Source organism: Natator depressus, chromosome 1, assembly GCF_965152275.1.
Source record: "Natator depressus isolate rNatDep1 chromosome 1, rNatDep2.hap1, whole genome shotgun sequence".
Taxonomy (NCBI): Eukaryota; Metazoa; Chordata; order Testudines; family Cheloniidae; genus Natator; species Natator depressus.
The window spans coordinates 8,887,613-8,908,379 of record NC_134234.1 but is presented as its reverse complement, the minus strand read 5'-3'; the positions used below and the strand labels follow the sequence as shown (position 1 = coordinate 8,908,379).

The following is a 20,767-nucleotide window of genomic DNA, read 5'->3' as shown; positions in this document are numbered from 1 at the left end:
CAGGGCTGGGGCAGGGGTGCGGGAAGGGGTGCAGGTTCCGGCTGGGGGTACGGGCTCTGGGGTGAGGCTGGGGATGAGAGGTTTGGGGTGCAGGAGGGTGCTCCGGGCTGAGATCGAGGAGTTTGGAGAGCAGGAGGGGGATCAGGGCTGGGGCAGAGGAGTGGGGAGAGGCTCAGGGGTGCAGGCTCTGAGTGGCGCTTACCTCAAGCTGCTCCCGGAAGCAGTAGCATGTCCCTTCTCCGGCTTCTCCGCGGAAGCACAGCCAGGCGGCTCTGCACGCTGCTCCATCCACAGGCACCGCCCCTGCAGCTCCCATTGGAGTGTGCAGGAGCCAGAGCAGGGCCATGCTGCGGCTTCCAGGAGCTGCATGGTGCAGCCCCGACCCTACACTCTGGCTGGAGCAGGGCTGAGCCGTGTGGTCTGGCCCCCAACCCAGCGCCCCGGCCGGAGCGGGGCCGAGCCGCGTGGTGCGGCCCCCCGACCCCGCTCTGCAGCGGGAGCTCGTGGGCTGCCTTAAAATGGCTCTGGCCCGCGGGCTGTAGTTTGCCCACCCTTGGGCTAGGTGGTGATTCGAGTCTTTTCCACTTATACTGTTTGCTCGACAGTTCACTGGAGAGTCCTTTGTTGGGCTCATGTCGCCAAAGATCAACAAGCAGGCTGATTAACGAGCAGAATATTTTTATTAAAGCGAATTCCGAAGCTGAGCCCAAACTGGCAATAGATTTGCCATCAGCGCATGCGGGTACTCGACCAGGCCGTTACTAGCGTGGCACGCCCAGCCACAGTGCGTGCCGGTGACTAACTGGACGTGCCATTGGCCAGTTGGCACCGAGGTTATCTACCCTGGAGGTACAAAAACCTGGCCTCAGATTTGCAGGAGGGGCGAGAGTCCGGGCGGGAGATGGAGGCGGAGCATTTGCAGAGTCTCCTGGGAGCTCGTTTGAGGCACCCATTCCCCCACGTGACTGCTGCTGTTTTCATTCCCGGGCTGGCACCCCGCCCCCCTTTCTCCTATTTCCCCCCACGAGCTCTCCCTTCTCTGACCCAGGGATGAAGTGAGGTGGTAGTTTATTGGGATCTCACCTCTCTCCTGGCCACCAGCATGTTCTCCCTACACCAGGGGTGGCCAACGTGGGGCTCCAGAAGTGAATATGCGGCTCCTTGTCTAGGCACCGACTCTCCAATGGGCCGGGGGGGGGGAGCTCACCGCTCACCCCCGGGCTCTGTCCCAGGCCCTGCCCCCACTCCACCCCTTCCCGCCCCCTCCCCTGAGCCTGCTGTGCCCTCGCTCCTCCCCCTCCCTCCCAGAGCCTCCTGCATGCCACAAAACAGCTGATCGGGAGGTGCAGGGAGGGAGGGGGAGGCCCTGATCAGCGGGGCTGCCGGTGGGTGGGAGGTGCTGGGAGCAGGTGGGGAAGCTGACGGGGGGCTGCTGACGAATTACTGAGGCTCTTTGGCAATGTACATTGGTAAATTCTGGCTCCTTCTCAGGCTCAGGCTGGCCACCCCTGCCCTACAGCTAACCACATGGGCCTGAGGTAGGGGGGCTGGCTTGTCTGTGCCTCTGGTCTCCTCAGTCTGCACACACCCTCCAGAGGACGCTTGACTCAGCTGCTTCCTGGTTGAGTTTCTGGATCCCCTCTGAACGCCGTATGGGTCTGTCAGTGACTTGGGGTGCGGGCGGGGGGGGGCTGTTTTCACAGTAAGAGCCTAGCTAAATCTAACACGTTTTCCGGCTGGAGTGGGAAGTGGGAAGAAGTCACAGCATGCACGGGAGGGCTACGTTCTCAGTGCAAAGTGCACCTCCCCTTTAGCACTGGATCTTCCGCACAGCCCGGGTGAATTTCTTCAGCTCCCTCTCCCCTCGCTGCCACCTCCTTACCCAGGAGATGACCAAGCGGCCAGCCACCTTGTGGCCCATGGCCAGGACCACAGTGCCCTGGCCGCGGAGTTCTTCGCAGGCGCAGGTCTCGCCGTGCGTCAGCCACAGGACCGGCTTCTTCAGCTCTTCTTCTGACCAGCCTCCCTGCTTGTAGAGGGTCCGGCTCTTGAGCTCCGGGGTCACTTTCAAGTCTCCGTCCGCGCTGGACAGCGCTTTGATGCTCATTTTCAAGGCTGCGGGAGAGAGGGAGTCAGTGGGCATTGAACAAAACGCAGGGAAACAAAGGGGGTGCTCGGCCAAATGGAAGCCGCTCAAAGGAATGACAAAAACTCATCTGTGCAACCTGCTGCTGCAGGAAAGTACAGCGGCAGCCAGCGCAGTGAGAATTTCTGAAGGATTAGACATTACTGAGAGGAGCGTCTGACTCTGCAGTGACATGAGCTTAGGATATAACTGTAAGGGCAACTGTTGCTGGTCCATTTAATGAAGCAGGGCTCAGCTGTCCTGTTCCAGTCCAGATGTGCCCAGCTGGACTAATGAAGAGGGCAGGGCGGCACCTGGGGGCTATACGAGGCCTCATCGAGAGCTGCTAGAGACAGAAGGTGGGTCCTGGGAGAGGGTGGAGGAAGGACAGCAGCAGAGGGAGATGCCCGCTGGCTCTAAGCCAGAGAGCTGGAACCAAGGGCCAGAGAAGGCTGGAGATAGGGGAGCGGCAGAGGGGATTACGCGCTGGGGTCTCCTTGCTGGGCAGCTGGGTGCCAGAGGAACCCTGGGAGGCTCCCAGCAGAGAAGCTGTGGGGATTCCCGCTGGGAAGAGTGGGGCTGTGCTCCAGAAGGAAGGGCTGGGGTGGCTGTCCCTGCAGAGGAGCACTGTTAAGAGTCCAGTGGAAGACAGCAGCATGGAGAAGGAAGCTGGGTTTTAAAGCCCACCTGCCCGGGGAGTGACATGGATGATGCTGGCTGTGGACTTAGGCACTGCCTTTTGCTAATAACCCATGATGGACCATCGGGCAGGCTTGTACTGAAGTTACTGGGATCCAAGAGGGAAACTGAGGCGAGGGGCCACTTGCAGAGCTGCCCTGAGGCCATGGGGCAGTGCCCAGGAGGAGGCCACTCATTTACAGCAACCCTCCCGCGTGCCTCTGGGCATAACGTGACCACGGGCAGGGATCAGGAAGGAGCTTTTCCCCACCTCTGGTAGAGACGCAGAATCAGGTGCACGGGGGGGATGACGATGACCCATCTGGCCACCCATCTGGTGATGTCAAGGAACTATGACGTGATTGGAATAACAGAGACTTGGTGGGATAACTCACATGACTGGAGTACAGTCATGGATGGTTATAAACTGTTCAGGAAGGACAGGCAGGGCAGAAAAGGTGGGGGAGTAGCACTGTATGTAAGGGAGCAGTATGACTGCTCAGAGCTCCGGTACGAAACTGTGGAAAAACCTGAGTGTCTCTGGATTAAGTTTAGAAGTGTGTGCAACAAGAGTGATGTAGTGGTGGGAGTCTGCTACAGACCACCGGACCAGGGGGATGAGGTGGATGAGGCTTTCTTCCGGCAACTCACGGAAGCTACTAGATCGCACGCCCTGGTTCTCATGGGTGACTTTAATTTTCCTGATATCTGCTGGGAGAGCAATACAGCGGTGCATAGACAATCCAGGAAGTTTTTGGAAAGCGTAGGGGACAATTTCCTGGCGCAAGTGCTAGGGGAGCCAACTAGGGGGGGCGCTTTTCTTGACCTGCTGCTCACAAACCGGGTAGAATTAGTGGGGGAAGCAAAAGTGGACGGGAATCTGGGAGGCAGTGACCATGAGTTGGTTGAGTTCAGGATCCTGACGCAGGGAAGAAAGGTAAGCAGCAGGATACGGACCCTGGACTTCAGGAAAGCAGACTTCGACTCCCTCAGGGAACGGATAGGTAGGATCCCCTGGGGGACTATCATGAAGGGGAAGGGAGTCCAGGAGAGCTGGCTGTATTTCAAGGAATCCCTGTTGAGGTTACAGGGACAAACCATCCCGATGAGTCGAAAGAATAGTAAACATGGCAAGCGACCAGCTTGGCTTAATGGTGAAATCCTAGCGGATCTTAAACATAAAAAAGAAGCTTACAAGAAGTGGAAGGTTGGACATATGACCAGGGAAGAGTATAAAAATATTGCTCGGGCATGTAGGAAAGATATAAGGAGGGCCAAATCGCACCTGGAGCTGCAGCTAGCAAGAGATGTCAAGAGTAACAAGAAGGGTTTCTTCAGGTATGTTGGCAACAAGAAGAAAGCCAAGGAAAGTGTGGGCCCCTTACTGAATGAGGGAGGCAACCTAGTGACAGAGGATGTGGAAAAAGCTAATGTACTCAATGCTTTTTTTGCCTCTGTTTTCACTAACAAGGTCAGCTCCCAGACTGCTGCGCTGGGCATCACAGAATGGGGAAGAGATGGCCAGCCCTCTGTGGAGATAGAGGTGGTTAGGGACTATTTAGAAAAGCTGGACGTGCACAAGTCCATGGGGCCGGACGAGTTACATCCGAGAGTGCTGAAGGAATTGGCGGCTGTGATTGCAGAGCCCTTGGCCATTATCTTTGAAAACTCGTGGCGAACGGGGGAAGTCCCGGATGACTGGAAAAAGGCTAATGTAGTGCCAATCTTTAAAAAAGGGAAGAAGGAGGATCCTGGGAACTACAGGCCAGTCAGCCTCACCTCAGTCCCTGGAAAAATCATGGAGCAGGTCCTCAAAGAATCAATCCTGAAGCACTTACATGAGAGGAAAGTGATCAGGAACAGTCAGCATGGATTCACCAAGGGAAGGTCATGCCTGACTAATCTAATCGCCTTTTATGATGAGATTACTGGTTCTGTGGATGAAGGGAAAGCAGTGGATGTATTGTTTCTTGACTTTAGCAAAGCTTTTGACACGGTCTCCCACAGTATTCTTGTCAGCAAGTTAAGGAAGTATGGGCTAGATGAATGCACTATAAGGTGGGTAGAAAGCTGGCTAGATTGTCGGGCTCAACGGGTAGTGATCAATGGCTCCATGTCTAGTTGGCAGCCGGTGTCAAGTGGAGTGCCCCAGGGGTCGGTCCTGGGGCCGGTTTTGTTCAATATCTTCATAAATGATCTGGAGGATGGTGTGGATTGCACTCTCAGCAAATTTGCAGATGATACTAAACTGGGAGGAGTGGTAGATACGCTGGAGGGGAGGGATAGGATACAGAAGGACCTAGACAAATTGGAGGATTGGGCCAAAAGAAATCTGATGAGGTTCAATAAGGATAAGTGCAGGGTCCTGCACTTAGGATGGAAGAAGCCAATGCACCGCTACAGACTAGGGACCGAATGGCTAGGCAGCAGTTCTGCGGAAAAGGACCTAGGGGTTACAGTGGACGAGAAGCTGGATATGAGTCAACAGTGTGCCCTTGTTGCCAAGAAGGCCAATGGCATTTTGGGATGTATAAGTAGGGGCATAGCGAGCAGATCGAGGGATGTGATCGTTCCCCTCTATTCGACACTGGTGAGGCCTCATCTGGAGTACTGTGTCCAGTTTTGGGCCCCCCACTACAAGAAGGATGTGGATAAATTGGAGAGAGTCCAGCGAAGGGCAACAAAAATGATTAGGGGTCTAGAGCACATGACTTATGAAGAGAGGCTGAGGGAGCTGGGATTGTTTAGTCTGCAGAAGAGAAGAATGAGGGGGGATTTGATAGCTGCTTTCAACTACCTGAAAGGGGGTTCCAAAGAGGATGGCTCTAGACTGTTCTCAATGGTAGCAGATGACAGAACGAGGAGTAATGGTCTCAAGTTGCAATGGGGGAGGTTTAGATTGGATATTAGGAAAAACTTTTTCACTAAGAGGGTGGTGAAACACTGGAATGCGTTACCTAGGGAGGTGGTAGAATCTCCTTCCTTAGAGGTTTTTAAGGTCAGGCTTGACAAAGCCCTGGCTGGGATGATTTAACTGGGAACTGGTCCTGCTTCGAGCAGGGGGTTGGACTAGATGACCTTCTGGGGTCCCTTCCAACCCTGATATTCTATGATTCTATGATTCTATGGCCCTGGTTAAGGCTGGGGACCAGCTGCTGCTCGAGGCAGACACTGGTCTGTTCCAGGAGGGGACAAGTCATTTTTTGCCCCGCGCCCCCAGCAGTCCCCTCTCCTCTCGGCCGACGAGTCTGATTTTCCAGCTGACAGCTGCTGGGGAGCCCTGATGCTTTCGACTCACCAAAATCTTGGCTGCAGAAGTTTTCCAGGAACTCCTTTTCGCTGTGCCCTCGGCTGATACAGGCTGCGCACACTGCGTCTGGCAGGGAAAGAAACGGCTGCATTGAGAACTGCGAGCAAGGAACCCTCTGTGACGGCACAACCCCGCTCAGGGCTGAAGAACGTTTCTTTGGTTTTACAGAGAGCAGAAATCACGCATCTGCCTCTCCTGGAAGACTCTGTGGATGACTGGAGAGCTGGTCTCCGTGCAATTCAGCCTGACTGACTGAGGTGCAAAGGGATTTTAACTCAGATTTTGTAAAGCTTTTTTTTTTTAATTTTGGTTTTTGCGAACCACCAGGGCTGGATTGACTTTTCGGGGGCACTGTCAGCCCGGACCGTGCCACGCCCCATGCTCTGCCCCAAGGCCCCGCCCCTGCTCGGCCTCTTCCCCTGAGGCCCCGTCCGCTGCTCACACGGGGAAGAGGGGGCAGAGCGGAGCAGGCAGGGGTTGGGGCGGAGGGGGAAGAGAGGAGCGCGGGGCGGGGGAGGCAGGGAAGGGGCGGAGAGGAGAGACGGGGGCGGAGCCTCAGGAAGAAGAGGCTGAGCATGGGCGGGGCCTCAGGGCGGAGCACAGGTGGAGCGGTGGGCGTGGCCACAGTCCGGGCACCGGGGCCCCTTCTGAGTGTGGGCCAGGCACCACTGGTGCCATTGTAAACCCGCTTCTGCTAACACCTAATTGTAGGGTGACCAGATAGCAACTGTGAAAAAATGGAACAAGGGGTGGGGGGTAATAGGCGCCTCTATAAGAAAAAGTCCCAAAAAACGGGATTGTCCCTTTAAAAACGGGACATCTGGTCACCCTACTAAGTGTCTCAACTGCCTGAAAACACTTGCAGGAAACCTCTGTTAGTTAAGGATCCAGCACCTCGGGGCTCTCAGACACAGCTTGAGAAAGCTCACAAGCCACATTCCTGAGCCCTTCGGTAAGTTTTCCAGCAAAACCAGAATTGACGTTCCTGATATTTTAAGGTTAAAACACAAAGAGAGAAATCAATCGTTTTTAAAAGCCACCTTTCAGGCCTCCTTCGTACATCCCAGAGAAACAAAAACTGGCATCAATAAACCAAGCTTTCCCTTTTCTTGGTCACCCGTCACTGAATTAAGCCTGGAAACGCTGGAGTTCAGAGTTGGGAGGAAAGCTACGAGAACGAGTCATGCTCTGAAAAACACCCCTCCCAGCGTAGACTGTTCAGCTTCTCAGTGAGAGGCTTGATATGCGCGACAGCTGTGAGTATCAGTTGCAGATCCATTGGTGACATCTCTCAGCAAGGCCTGGGGGATTTCAAATAAGGCTTGCCAGGCCAGGTGGCCTTTTCATCCTCGGCAGGCCGCTCACTTAGGAGAAGGAAAACTCCGATTTCAAACCAGAGGGTCAGGTGTGGCCAGATGACCTGTAGTTTTGGAGGAAGGCTATAAGAGTCGCCAGCCCCGAACAGGGAAATGTGAGGGGAAGAGGAATGAGAAGGTAGACGGGTGAGTTGATCGTGGTCTATAAGTACCTACATGCGGAGAAGACTGCCCATGCGAGAGGACTCTTTAATCTAGGAAAGCTACAACAGAGCCAATGGCTGGACGCTGAAGACAGCAATGGTCAAACTGGAAAATAGACGCAGATTTTTAACCGTGAGGGTCATTAACTCTTGAAACCGCTTTCCAAGGGACGGGGTCCATTCTTGGAGCTGTCACATTGAGCCTACAGGTTAAGCTCTCATTCAACTGCAAGGTATTTGGTTCTACGGAGGAACCACTGGAGGAAAGTCCACAGCCTGCATTAGGCAGGAGCTGAGACTGGATCCCGGGTAACCTTAAAATCTATAATCTACTCTGGCGACGAGAGCTATATAAATATCTAGACCGAGAGACCAGGGCATGTCTTACAGACGCTCTATATTGCCAGGCCACTGCACTCTGTCTGGCCCCTGGCGTTTGGAGATCGACTTAATCAAATACTTGAACTTTTGGGGGGCCGTGGAGGGGAAGTAACACGATACACAAGCATGCAAACAGCTGCAGGCTGCACAGTTAAACAAGAACAGGCATCCAGCGACCCTGAACCGGAGCCAGAGCTTGATTGTGATGACCTGATGTTGAACCTCTGGTTCCTTTGCCAGGATCTCCAGGCTCAACACCAAGTGCCACCTGGCTGCTTGGCCTCACCTTCCTTCGCGAGCTGGAGTCTGTCGTCTGGGCCGGCCGGCGGGACGCACAGTTCGTTCCCCCGAGGGAACCTGCTGCAGTTGAACATCGCTGGCCAGGGGAAGCCAAAGGCAGCCATGACAGGGGTGCAGCCGTCTCTCACCGCCTCGCAGAGGGACCTGCAAGGGTAGATGGGATCCTCCAGGTCGCTGATGCACACGGGGGCGAAGAGGGAGCACAGGAATTTCTTGGTGTCCCCGTGGCACTGCTTGGTGAGCAGCGGTACCCAGGAGGCGGCTTGCTGCAGAGCTTCCTTCATGCTCTCGTGGCCCAGCAGGTTGGGCAGCCGCATCTCGTTGTACCCGACCCCGTGGCAGAGGGTCATGCTGCTGGGGATGGGCTTGCAGCTGCTCCGCTGGGAGCTGAGCCGGGCCAGCTGGTAGGTGAAAGGAGCAGCCAGGGAAGGGGAGCGCCATGCCCACGCCAAGAGGACGAGGAGCAGCAGGACATCCATCGGGAGCCGGGACGGGGACTCTGCAGGAGCAAGAGGAGGCCTCGTCACTGAGGACAATTGCAGTTCGCTGGAGCTGCTAAATCTGGGCGGGAAGTGAGATGGGACCGTCCTTCCTAGAGCCCCAGCCCCAGCTTGGGTCACTAGTGGCCCAAAGTGACAACCGTTGTGCGAAATGGGTCGGGAGGCCTCAGTCCAGCCTGGTGCCCATCCCCACAACCAGCTCCCTGCAGCCCCCCCCACTGCTGGCAATCACAGCCGAGCAGGCAAGGCTAGAATAGTGACTCCGCCCCCTTCCTCCCCAGAGGTCAGAGGTGAGGTACGTACAGCGCCTAGCGCAGGGGGGTCCTGGCCTGGGGCTGGGATTCCAGGCGTGACTGCAATACAAATAGTAACAATAATAGGCAGGACAGACCTAGGGGAAGCTTGTCCTAGATACTAAAGGTGAAATCCTGGCCCTACTGAAGTCTACGAGGGTTTTGCTGTTGACTTCAGTGGAGCCAGGATTTCACCCCTGCTGCTGTCATGGGTGGGGAGTATGTCAATCATACACCACCTCTGGTAACTCATGGCATTATGGAAGCTCCCACGGCCTCCTGCACTAGTGTGGAGGTGCTGGCGGGGCAGGTCAGTGGGAAAGGAGTTTGTTTCATCAACACTTTTAACTTTGCTCCCCACTGAAATGCAGTTACCTCTGGGGCGGAACACGCCAGCCCTTTATCAGCAGAGACTGGCACTACGTAGACGTTCAGGAAAGGAAGGGAAGAGTAGCCCTGTATCCACATGAACCTGCCAGGAGCACCCGGAGGCTAAATTCAATCACACAAATTGCAATCGGGCCAGGACCCCTCAGCTTAACCGCCCTGAGTCTTGCAAAAAACTTTCTGGGACTTTTAACCACCATCAGTGGTCGCCAGGAGCTCAGTTTTACTGCCCATCCCGCGCTGCCAGAATCACAGCTCCTCCTAGCCCCCCTCCACACCCTGCTTCAGCCCTGACTCCGAGGGTCATCTCCTGACCCACCAGACCGACTGGTTGCCGCAGGTTGGTGGTTCTCGCTGCTGCTTGTGAAGCAAATCTCCCCTCACAGAGGCCTTGTCTGTGCTAGGAAAAGGAACACACGTCCTCAGCCAGGGGCAGCCGCTCTGGTGCTCCCCCCGGGCGCAAGTGCCAGCCGAGACAGGGCTCAGGCGTGACAGGGCGGGAAGGACACCTGAGCCCCAGCTGCACCAGGGCTGGGACAGAGGCACTTGCCTCCTAGGCGAGGCCGAAGGGAACCGGTTCCCCAGCCAACCTGGGCTCCCCTGGGCTGTGCAGCAACGTGCTCTGACAAGCACCTCGCTCCCTCTCGCTCCTGCTCACCGCCCCATTCACCTCCCTCCCTCCCTCCCGCCCACAGAGCGGCCCCTCTCTTTGTTCAGCTCCTTTCAACCAGGAACAATGCAGGCGTGAAAGAGGAAAAGCATCAACGATGTGGACTCCCAGGGTCTGATCCTAGCTCTGCCACCGACTCCCTGTGAAACCGTGGGCATGGCCCTGCCCCTCCCTGTGCCTCGGTTTCCCCCTCTATAACAAGGGGGAAATTATATTGGCACAGGGAGAAACAACCACCCCCACACACCCACCTCCCTCCCTGTAGGGTGACCAGACAGCAAGTGTGAAAAATCGGGACGGGGGTGGGGGGTAATAGGTGCCTATATAAGAAAAAGAACCAAAAATCGGGACTGTCCCTATAAAATCAGGACATCTGGTCACCCTACCTCTCTGGGGAGCTGCGAGCATTAACTAGCTCATGTTTGTAAATTGCGCTGGGATCCTCGGGTAAAGTGGCTGGAGAAGGGCCACTTACTATTTTGTTCTGAGCAGGACAAAAATCCTGCCTCCCGGCTTTTCGCTTCTCCTAGCCCTATTCTATTCTCAGCTTCCACAGTTGATTCCCCAGGGGGTTTGTTTCCCTGTGGAGAGCAATGCACCTGGTCTGGCTTCTTGATCTCCCCTCTCCCCTCCTCCCCAGCATCAACCTCCTGGCCTGGACCCCTTGGCCCTGTTCCCTTCTGGAGGTTTCACGCATGCAGCAAAAAGAAACTAACCCAAGGCAAAGCCGTTTCCAGCCCTCACGGTACCTTCTCTGCTGGGATCCAGGCAAGACAATCTGGAAGCGGATCGGCACTGTTAGCCTCTTGCTTTAGATCCTTCCCCTCCTGGACTTGCAGGGCTGTAAGTTCTAAGTGCCTCCTGCAGGAATTCTGACCCTCTTATAAGAACCACAAACCCTTACCTGGGAGCTCCGGCTGGCTTTGTGAGCCTGAAACCAGGATGTTTATCCTCGGAAAATTATAGGTTTCGGGAACAAGAGCGTAGACCACAGGGATGTGTTTGGTCATGACCACACAAGTGCATGTATTTAACTGCAGGAAATCCAAGGCCTAGGAAGGGGCTGTAAAATCCTGCCATGTAATTATACCTCTTTTCTCTAGCACAATAAAATCAGAGCTTCGGGCGCTGCTTTCTCCAAGCCACCCACCTGCCTCGTTGCTCCAGCCGCCCTGGCGAAGAGCCACCGAGACGTTCTGATGTGAAAACCAAACCCTTATCTTCTCAAGCACCGGGGGGGGGGGGGGGGGGGGAGGGCGGTTACTGCCATCCAGAGCTGCAAAGAGAGGCCAGAAAACAACCAAACACCCAACAGCACTGGGCCCAAGGCCCCTCCCAGCGAAGGAAAGCAACAAAGAAATGGACCAAGATGAATTGTTTGTTGGGGGGGGGGGTGGATTTTTATAGACTGGTTTGTAAGCAAGTAGCCACAAGGAAGTTCAAAACCAACTGTTGGTGGTGACCCCCGAGGCTGCCGAGGTATCTATGATAATATATTTTGCATTTCTATTGCAGTGATCTCCAAGCACTTTAAAAATAAAAAGGGAGTCGGAATCACCCCTGGGAAGGGGTCACACCATTGAGGTCAGTGGCTCTCCACCAGGGGATGAATTTGGCCCATTAAGGGACACAGGCAAGGAAGAGAGGATGGGCTTGTCATGAAGTCACTGGATTGGGAGGAAGTCTGGGCTCCGTTCCTGGCTCTGCCACAGGTCTCCCTGGGTGACCTTGAGCTAGTCACTTTGTCGCTCCGTGCCTCGGTTTCCCCATCTGCCAAATGGGGCTACTCCTCTTCCTCACAGGGACGTTGAGCAGGTAAATCTATACACAGTGGGGAGGTGCTCAGAATGTCAGCCAATGGGGATCTTTTTTGCAGATTTGCTGGAATGTGATTCATTTATGGGCTCGGAATTAGGCAGCAGAATTCAGTCATTTCTAATATGTCACTGATTTCTATAAGCAATAGAGTAGACACTCTACAGTTCTACAACTACAGTGATAAACTTTACAGAGATCCTCTGGAGTAACAACTCCAGGAACTTTACTGTTGTCACCAGGCTGGAACTATCTGAAACTCGGATCCCACTGCTCCAACAGCCTGGTCCCCTCCCACTTGATCTAAAGGAGAATCTCCGTCACTTGCTTGCGGTATACATGCAGTATACAAGTCGAGCAGTTCCGATGCTATTTGATAGGGGGCAGTGTTGATGCATATGCCCTAGGCCAGGGGTGGGCAAACTTTTTGGCCCGAGGGCCACATCTGGGTATGGAAATTATATAGTGGGCCATGAATGCTCATGAAATTGGGGGTTGGGATGAGGGCTCCGGGGTGGGCTTGGGGTGCAAGAGGGTGCTCCGGGCTGGGACCGAGAGGTTCGGAGGACAGGAGGGGTATCAGGGCTGGGGTAGGGGGTTGGGGCTGGGAGGCTCCAGGTGGCACTTACCTCAAGCAGCTCCCAGAAGCAGTGGCATGTCCCCCCTCCGGCTCCTACGTGGAGGTGCGGCCGGACAGCTCTGCGCACTGCCCTGTCTGCAGGCACCGCCCCAGTAGCTCCCATTGGCTGTGGTTCCCGGCCAATGGGAGCTGCGGGGTGGCACTTGGGGCAGGGGCAGCATGCGGAGCCCCCTGGTTGCCCCTATGCATAGGAGCTGGAGGAGGGACATGCCGCTGCTTCCAGGAGCCGTGTGGAGCAGGGCAAGCCCCCGACCCCGCTCCCTGCCTGGAGCACCGGAGCGGGGTAAGCCTTTGACCCTGCTCCCCAGCAGGAGCTCGAGGGCCGGATTAAAATGTCTGGAGGGCTGGATGCGGCCCCCGGGCCGTAGTTTGCCCACCCCTGCCCTAGGCAGCTCATTACAAGGGTAATGTCCCCAGTGAGCAGAAAGGGCCCTTAAAAGAGCCCAGCAATGCTAGGTCGACCAAGAGACTCCAATGAGTAAAGCTCCATTTGTTTCTCCCTGTGCCTGCAACAAACAGCCTCATTCTCTTCCTTCCGGCCACTAACTCCCCTTCTCCCCCTGCCTCAGCAGCTTCTCATTTAATCCTGATAGTAGTTTAAACGGCAAAAGAAAAGGAACTCGTCGGAATGGAATTGCTCGGGCTCAAAGGACTACAAGACCAGCGGGAGGTTTGGAAAACCAGCTGTGGAGGGAGACTAAAGGAGATTAATCTAATTGGTTTATCGATGGGAAGGCTATGAGGTCATTTAATCCTGCTCCAGAAGTACCCCTGTGGGAAGGAGCTGTATGATGCCAAAGGGCTCCTTACTTTGCCTGATAAAGGTGTATCAGATCCACTGAAGTCAGCCCGAGGCAGACTGGAAATCAGGAGCATGTTTTGAATGGGGAGGGTAATTAACCACGGGAGCAGATTGCCACGGGATGCGGGCAGCTCTCCATCACTTGGGACTTTAGTCAGGGCTGCCTGGCTCTTTCTCCAAGGGCCGCTCTTGTTCAGCTACAGGTTACTGGGTGGGAGGCAGGCGTCACCGGCTGACACTGTCTGGTCTGGGCTGTGCAGAGGGTCAGGCTAGATCTGGCCATAACACATAGGCGCTAACAAATCCCTCAGCTTGTGGGCAGCTGCCTCCATTCCCGTCTCCCTGACAGGTGTGTCACCTGGTTAGATTGTTTAAGCTCTTCAGGGCAGGGACCACGTCTCCAGTGCACGAACCCCATAGTACCAGGAGATCTGCCTGCGCCTGCTCTCCGCCCACTAGGACCAGCAGAATAAGCACAGGGCTCCGAAAAGGCCTCTCTCTCCTAACCTGCAGCCTCCCCAGCTCTTCCTATCCTGCCTGCCCATCTGCGGCCCCCCTTGCTACTCCAGGCTCTGACTCCCCACCCCCAGTTCTGCCACGGCACCTCAATCCTGACTCAACCCCTAGCTGGGAACCTGTCCTGATCTGAGCCTCCCCATTACACAGTCATTCAGGGACAGACGGGGACCAGCATCCCTGAGGGAAAGACGTTCAACTGCCCAGAGATTTCATTTACTGGGAATTTAACCAGGACGATTGAGCCTGGCTGTGCCGAGCCGACCAGACCAGCGCACTGAACCCTGCCGCCACCAGAGAGAAGGGGAAGTTTTAGCAACATTGTGCCCCTGCCACCATGACCGGGAACACCCCAGGGGTCAGAGTAAGTGGCTCCGGGACAGAAAAGGAAGTTGACAGAAAGGGCTGCTGGAGGAATAGGTCTGAACAATCCAGCTATAGAATTTGTCATGAACTTGAGCCAAGCCATCAATTACACTCCCCTCCCTGCTAGGCATCGTGAAGCTGAAATTCCAGGTGGAGGAGAGCTTTCCCTCCTCCAAATCTCAGTCCTTGAGACCCACTTGGGAAACAGGGAGAGCCCTTGGGTAACTGCTTCGGACAATCACAGACATTAGAGACAGAGTGGGACTAGCAGGTCACCCAGGGCAGCCACGAGGGGGCCAGGAATAGCTCTCTGCAGTCTGTTTAACAAGGGATGGGGGGTTGCATTGCTGGGTAAAAAATCCATCTGCCTCTTTAGGGCGTGTCCTTCTAGAAGGATTCATGGCCCTGTGGGTGAGCCACCGAGTCAGGAGATCTGCATTTGGTGCCAGGCTCTGACACTGATGCATCGTGTTGCCTCAGGCAAGTCATCTGAGGCCACATTTTCAGAAGCGGCCATTGATTTGGGGAGCCCAGCGTGAGACGCTCTGGGCCTGGTTTTCAGAGGGAGTTCAGCCTCCATGGCCCCTTCAGACATTGGCCTCAGCACAAGGCTGCCAGCTACAGAGCCTAACTTGCACACACACAAACTGGGGGGTGCCCCTGCAAACAATAAACCCCTTTGTCTGCTCAGGTGGAGGATCTTTGTGTGGGGAAATCACACCGCAGCTTTCTCAAACAACCCGCACTTTGGTTCCAGTTCTGCTCCTGCTGGCATCAGCAAACCCCCTGTGGCTCCTTCTGTCGTTTACTCCATCCCCAGGAAGTAAAGACCCTCCGCTGGAACCTAGTTGACCATCTCGTTGGCAGGGCCTGAGCCAGACCAGATTCCAGTTGCTGCTCCCGTAGCTGTTACAGCTCTCCCAGACTAGTAGGACTCAAAGCTTGTCAGCGGCCACATCAGCTCTGCGGATGTGACTTGTAGACACACGAGAAGACGCCATTTTCTGACCACCACTGCCCAGCCTTGGGCAGCTGTGACAGCAAGTGACCGTCTGGAACCGCCTCTGATTATCATAACAACGCACAACTCCTGAGGTAACTGCAGTACAAGGTGGTCAGCTGACTGCATGCACGTAGCATTGGAGAACAGAACTCGCAACCTTCGGCGCCGAGATTGTCGGATTCGTTGCAGTCTCCCGTTCACCGCAGCCAGTAGAGGGGATGGGCATGCCCAGAGAGGGCTGTTGAGTGCCATCCAGGAGAGGGCAGTAGTGTGCCCGCTCAGCATATGCACCTGCCCACCCATATACATCTGACACTAGAATCCTGATCCAAACAACCCCACTGCAAAACTAATAATGCTCAAAAACGGAGATTAACTCCCAATGAGCAGGGTGCAGCTTCCTGGGAAAGACAGATGAACATTAAGTAGCTAAAGCACTGCAGATCCCCACACAGCACAGTAACATAACTCTAGGAGATTATTCTGTGACCGTGAAATACTCAAAGCACCGGCAGGACTTCGCCTGTTACAAGCTGAAAATAGAAATCAAGAGACTCAGCCCACATGGAAGCCCAAAGAGGACCAGCTCTGTAGCTCACGTGATGGAAGAGAGATTAAAACTGAAACTCATTTTCTACTCGACTGTTCAAAATATGAAGCAAGAGGGGAAAGCAGCTTCCTCAAATCCTCTCAGAAAAGGCTAAAAAGCCAGGAAGAAAAATGGAGCTGAGTTTGGTTAGGAGAAGTGAAAGAGACAGAAAGATAGCCTCGCAATATGCCTACTATCAGATTGGAAATGAACGGCAATGAATGGACACGTGATACAGAATCTTAGGGTCACTCTGATGCTGAATCCTAGGCTGGCACCTCACGGCACTTCACTTCATTTTGGCAATTTCATCCCTAACCGTAGGAATGCATCCGATGAAGTGAGCTCTAGCTCACAAAAGCTTATGCTCAAATAAATTGGTTAGTCTCTAAGGTGCCACAAGTACTCCTTTTCTTTTTGTAGGAGTAAATACACCAGAGGGATGAATACTAGGAAGGGAAGGGAGTTATTTCAGTTAAGTGCCAATGTAGACACAAGAGCAAACAGATACAAACTGGCCATCGAGAAGTTTAGGCTTAAAATTAGATGAAGGTTTCTACCCATCAGAGGAGGGAAGTTCTGGAACAGCCTTCCAAAGGGAGCAGTGGGGGGCAAAAAACCTAACTGGCTTTAAGACTGAGCTTGATAAGTTTATGGAGGGAATGGTGTGATGGGACTGCCTACAATGGCACGTGGCCCACCGACGACTGCTAGCAGCAAATATCCCCAATAGCTGGAGATGGGACACTAGATGGGGAGTTCTCTGAGTTACCACAGAGAATTCTTTCCCAGGTGTCTGGCTGGTGGATCTTGCCCACATGCTCAGGGTCTGATTGCCACATTTGGGGTCAGGAATTGCCCCCCCCGTCAGATCGGCAGAGACCCTGGGGTTTTTCTTGCCTTCCTCTGCAGGATGGGGCACAGGTCACTTGCAGTTTTAAACTAGTGTAAATGGTGGATTCTCTGTAACTTGAAGTCTTTAAACCATGATTTGAAGACGTCAGTAACTCAGCCAGAGGTTCGGGGTCTATTACAGGAGTGGGTGAGTGAGATTCTGTGGCCTGCAACGTGCATGAGGTCAGACTAGATGACCATGTTGGCCCCTTCTGGCCTTAGTCTATGAGTCTATGCTGGAGCTGGATGAATAAGGTGTGTTGAGTAACTTTCCCAAGCTGCTCGTATAACACAGGCCACTCAACAAAGTTCAAACTCTCCCGTTCTGGGATTTGGTTTATTAACAAGGAAATGAATAATAACAAAATATATAGCTCAGCTCAAACTTTTCCCTCACCTGGCATGCTCTTACTGTTCCTCATGCTGCATTGCTCAGCCCACACCTTTGGTTCTCTCTCTCTAGAGAGCCACACCCACTTCCTGCATGTCCTGATGAAGTAACCAGTCACTAGACCCTACTTGATCCTATTGGGAAAGGGTTAACCTTTGCTGACAGGATGGAGTGTGCCTTGTGCCTACACCCAAGAGTGCTGTGATCAGTTATCAGCTGGGAAACTTGCACAGAGCCACCACCATCCATCAGTGCAGGTGCAGTCCACTGTGTGGCAAACTGTCCTCCTCCCACTGGTGTCCCTCGGCGCACTGCACAAGTGGCCTGTCTGGCCATCTTTCTGCATGTCGCTGCCCAAGTGTCAACATAGCTGAAAGCTCTGGACAGGTCGCGCTGCGCAAAGCATGGGGCTCTGTTACAAATCGTCTTCAGAGCAGGCCGTTTCATCTGGAGACAGAGCTTCCCCAGCCACGCCAGTGAATATTCCCCATAACCCACCTCGCTCAAAGGGCTTGGTGACCCTTTTGTGAATGAACTAGCATGAGGATATTTGTTTTAATTATTCACCCAGCTCAGCTCATCCCACCAACAAGGCTAGTGGAGTCGGACGTACATTCCATCTCGTAGCTGACCGTCATGTGAACACAAACCATCGCATTGCTCGGGTTACAAAGAAAAAGGGAAGTGTGCATATAAACCCTAGGGCCACCGCAGGTCAGGTTCTGTGCGCCAGGTCTGCAACAGGTAAGACGGCCCAACGAGAGAGGCATTGACGGTGACTCCACGGTTCCCGCTGCACCGAGATTTGCACTTAAAACAGGACCGCGGTCCCTCTGTCACAACACATGTTCACGAGTGGGCTTAAATCTCCGCATTTCCCACCCAGGGGACACGTGAATTTTCTATCCTGTTTTACGACTTATATTTTGACTCTTTAGCAGAGGAAACGTTTTAAAACCATCCAAAACGTGGCTCTGTCTGGCTCCCTCCCGCTAAGCAGCTATAGAAGGCCAAATCCATTGGCATGGCACCAACGTACACCAGCTGAGCAGCTGGGCCCCGTTATACTAACAGCTCATAGGTAAGGGAATGGCTCCGTGTTTTTACGGAAGCACCAAAACTGCTGTTTCCCTTGTGCCTGAGTTTTTATCTCCAGGAAAAGCAACTGGAAGTGCGCAGATCCCTCAGCTGCTTCCCTTACCGATCACGGCCCCTCTGCCTCCCGAACTCTCCTCCCTAGCTCCTGGCTATAGACCTCGCAGCAGCTCCCCCTTAGCGACCTCCAGACTCCCCCCTTCCCGCTAGCTCCAGCAGCCTTGGCAGCTGAGTCCTTGGTGGGCCTTTTTGTCAGGCCGGGATCCACCCTCTGGCAAAGGACAGGAGTTTCCTCGGAGCAAAGCAGCGGGTCTCTGCCAACTTGGGCCACGACCCTGCCCATCTCTAGGACTGCAATAATTAACACCCCCAGCCCCTTGCAAACATCACAGCAAAAAGGAAGGAGGCTGCAGGATAACCCGAGTCCACCGTGCCTTCTGGCGGTTTGGTGTAGTTCTAGAGGGCTCCGCCCACGGGTCTTTGTGGGAGCCGTTATTCATGGCTGTGAGCGGAGCAAGGAAGTAATGTATGTGCCAACCTGCACCCTCCCAACCATAATTACAGCAGATTAATAGTCACTTGACCCTTATCTAACCCCCCCCAAGGGACCACATGGAAGTGAGAGGCAGCCACTGCTGGCCTTCCCTGCCGCCTGCTTCAGGAGCCGCAGGGGGTTGCGGGGGGAAGAAGACTGGAGGGGGCTCTGCAGGGGAAGCCTGGCTCTCTGCCTGCGCCAGAGACCCGCAGTCGGGGAGACAGCAGGGGCAGGGCTGGGGGAGTTGTGGGGCGGAGGGCAGGCCCCATGTCAGAGCTGGGGGAGTTGTGGGGTGGAGGGCAGGCCCCATGTCTGAGCTGGGGACAGTTGGGGGGGTGTTTCAGATCCCGTGTCCAAGCCGGGGACAGATATGGGGGAGTCCGGGGTCCAGTCCCTGTGACAAAGATGGGGGGGTCTGGTCCCTGTGTCTGAGATGGCAGGAAACGGGGGGTTCAGTCCCCACGTCTGAGCAAGTAGGATATGGGCGGGTCCGGCTCCATGACGCAGGGTTCAGTCCCTGTGTCTGAGACAGCGGGAGATGGGGGGGGTCCAGTCCCCATGTCTAAGATGGGGGGTTCAGTCCCTGTGTCTGAGCGGCTTGGGGCACGGGGAGATCTGATCCCCATGGCCGAGCCGGGGACGACGACAGTCCCCTGGCTGAGATGGGGAGTCCTGGCCCCATGTCTGCGATGGGCGGTTCGGGCCCCGTGTCGGGGATGGGAGGGGTCGGAACGGCGGGGGGGGGGTCTGGGCCCCCTATCTGGGGTGTGTGGGGGGGTCTGGGCCCTGTAGCGGGGGGGTCGGAACGGCGGGGGGGCACAGGCCCCGTGTCGAGGATGCGGGGGTTGGGACGGCGGGGGGGGTCCGGGCCCCGTGGCGGGGGGGGTCGGAACGGCGGGGGGGGGGCCCAGGCCCCGTGTCGAGGATGGGGGGGTTGGGACGGCAGGGGGGGTCCGGGCCCCGTGGCGGGGGGGGTCGGAACGGCGGGGGGGGGGCCCAGGCCCCGTGTCGGGGATGGGGGGGGGGTTGGAACGGCGGGGGCCGGTCTGGGCCCCGTGGCGGGGGGGGGGGTCGGAACGGCGGGGGGGGGGCCCAGGCCCCGTGTCGAGGATGGGGGGGTTGGGACGGCGGGGGGGGTCCGGGCCCCGTGGCGGGGGGGGTCGGAACGGCGGGGGGGGGGCCCAGGCCCCGTGTCGGGGATGGGGGGGGGTTGGAACGGCGGGGGCCGGTCTGGGCCCCGTGGCGGGGGGGGTCGGAAGGGCGGGGGGGGGTCCCGGCCCCGTGTCGGGGATGGGGGGGGTTGGGACGGCGGGGGGGGTCCGGGCCCCGTGGCGGGGGGGGTCGGAACGGCGGGGGGGGGGCCCAGGCCCCGTGTCGGGGATGGGGGGGGGTTGGAACGGCGGGGGCCGGTCTGGGCCCCGTGGCGGGGGGGGGTCGGAAGGGCGGGGGGGGGTCCCGGCCCCGTGTCGGGGATGGGGGGGGTTGGAACGGCGGGGGCGGGTCTGGGCCCCGTGGCGGGGGGGGGTCGGAAGGGCGGGGGGGGTCCCGGCCCCGTGTCGGGGATGGGGGGGGTTGGAACGGCGGGGGCGGGTCTGGGCCCCGTGGCGGGGGGGGGTCGGAAGGGCGGGGGGGGGTCCCGGCCCCGTGTCGGGGATGGGGGGGGGTTGGAACGGCGGGGGCCGGTCTGGGCCCCGTGGCGGGGGGGGGGTCCCGGCCCCGTGTCGGGGATGGGGGGGTTGGAACGGCGGGGGCGGGTCTGGGCCCCGTGGCGGGGGGGGGTCGGAAGGGCGGGGGGGGTCCCGGCCCCGTGTCGGGGATGGGGGGGGTTGGAACGGCGGGGGCGGGTCTGGGCCCCGTGGTGGGGGGGGTCGGAAGGGCGGGGGGGGTCCCGGCCCCGTGTCGGGGATGGGGGGGGTTGGAACGGCGGGGGCGGGTCTGGGCCCCGTGGCGGGGGGGGG

At 56.4% G+C, this 20,767-nt stretch overlaps 1 protein-coding gene across 1 annotated transcript in view; it reads right to left on the bottom strand.

Annotated features, from left to right (window-relative positions):
- Nucleotides 1–1,392: 1,392 nt before the first annotated feature.
- The window catches only part of LOC141988557 (secreted frizzled-related protein 2-like), a 21,979-nt gene continuing 2,604 nt past the window's right edge, over nt 1,393–20,767 (bottom strand). Inside the window, exons 2-4 of the mRNA XM_074954369.1 lie at nt 8,300–8,812; nt 6,102–6,179; nt 1,393–2,115 (exon numbers count right to left, since the gene is read on the bottom strand). Coding sequence (XP_074810470.1) covers nt 1,811–2,115; nt 6,102–6,179; nt 8,300–8,812 — 896 coding nt within the window. The 3' untranslated portion in view covers nt 1,393–1,810. The remainder of the gene's footprint in view (nt 2,116–6,101; nt 6,180–8,299; nt 8,813–20,767) is intronic.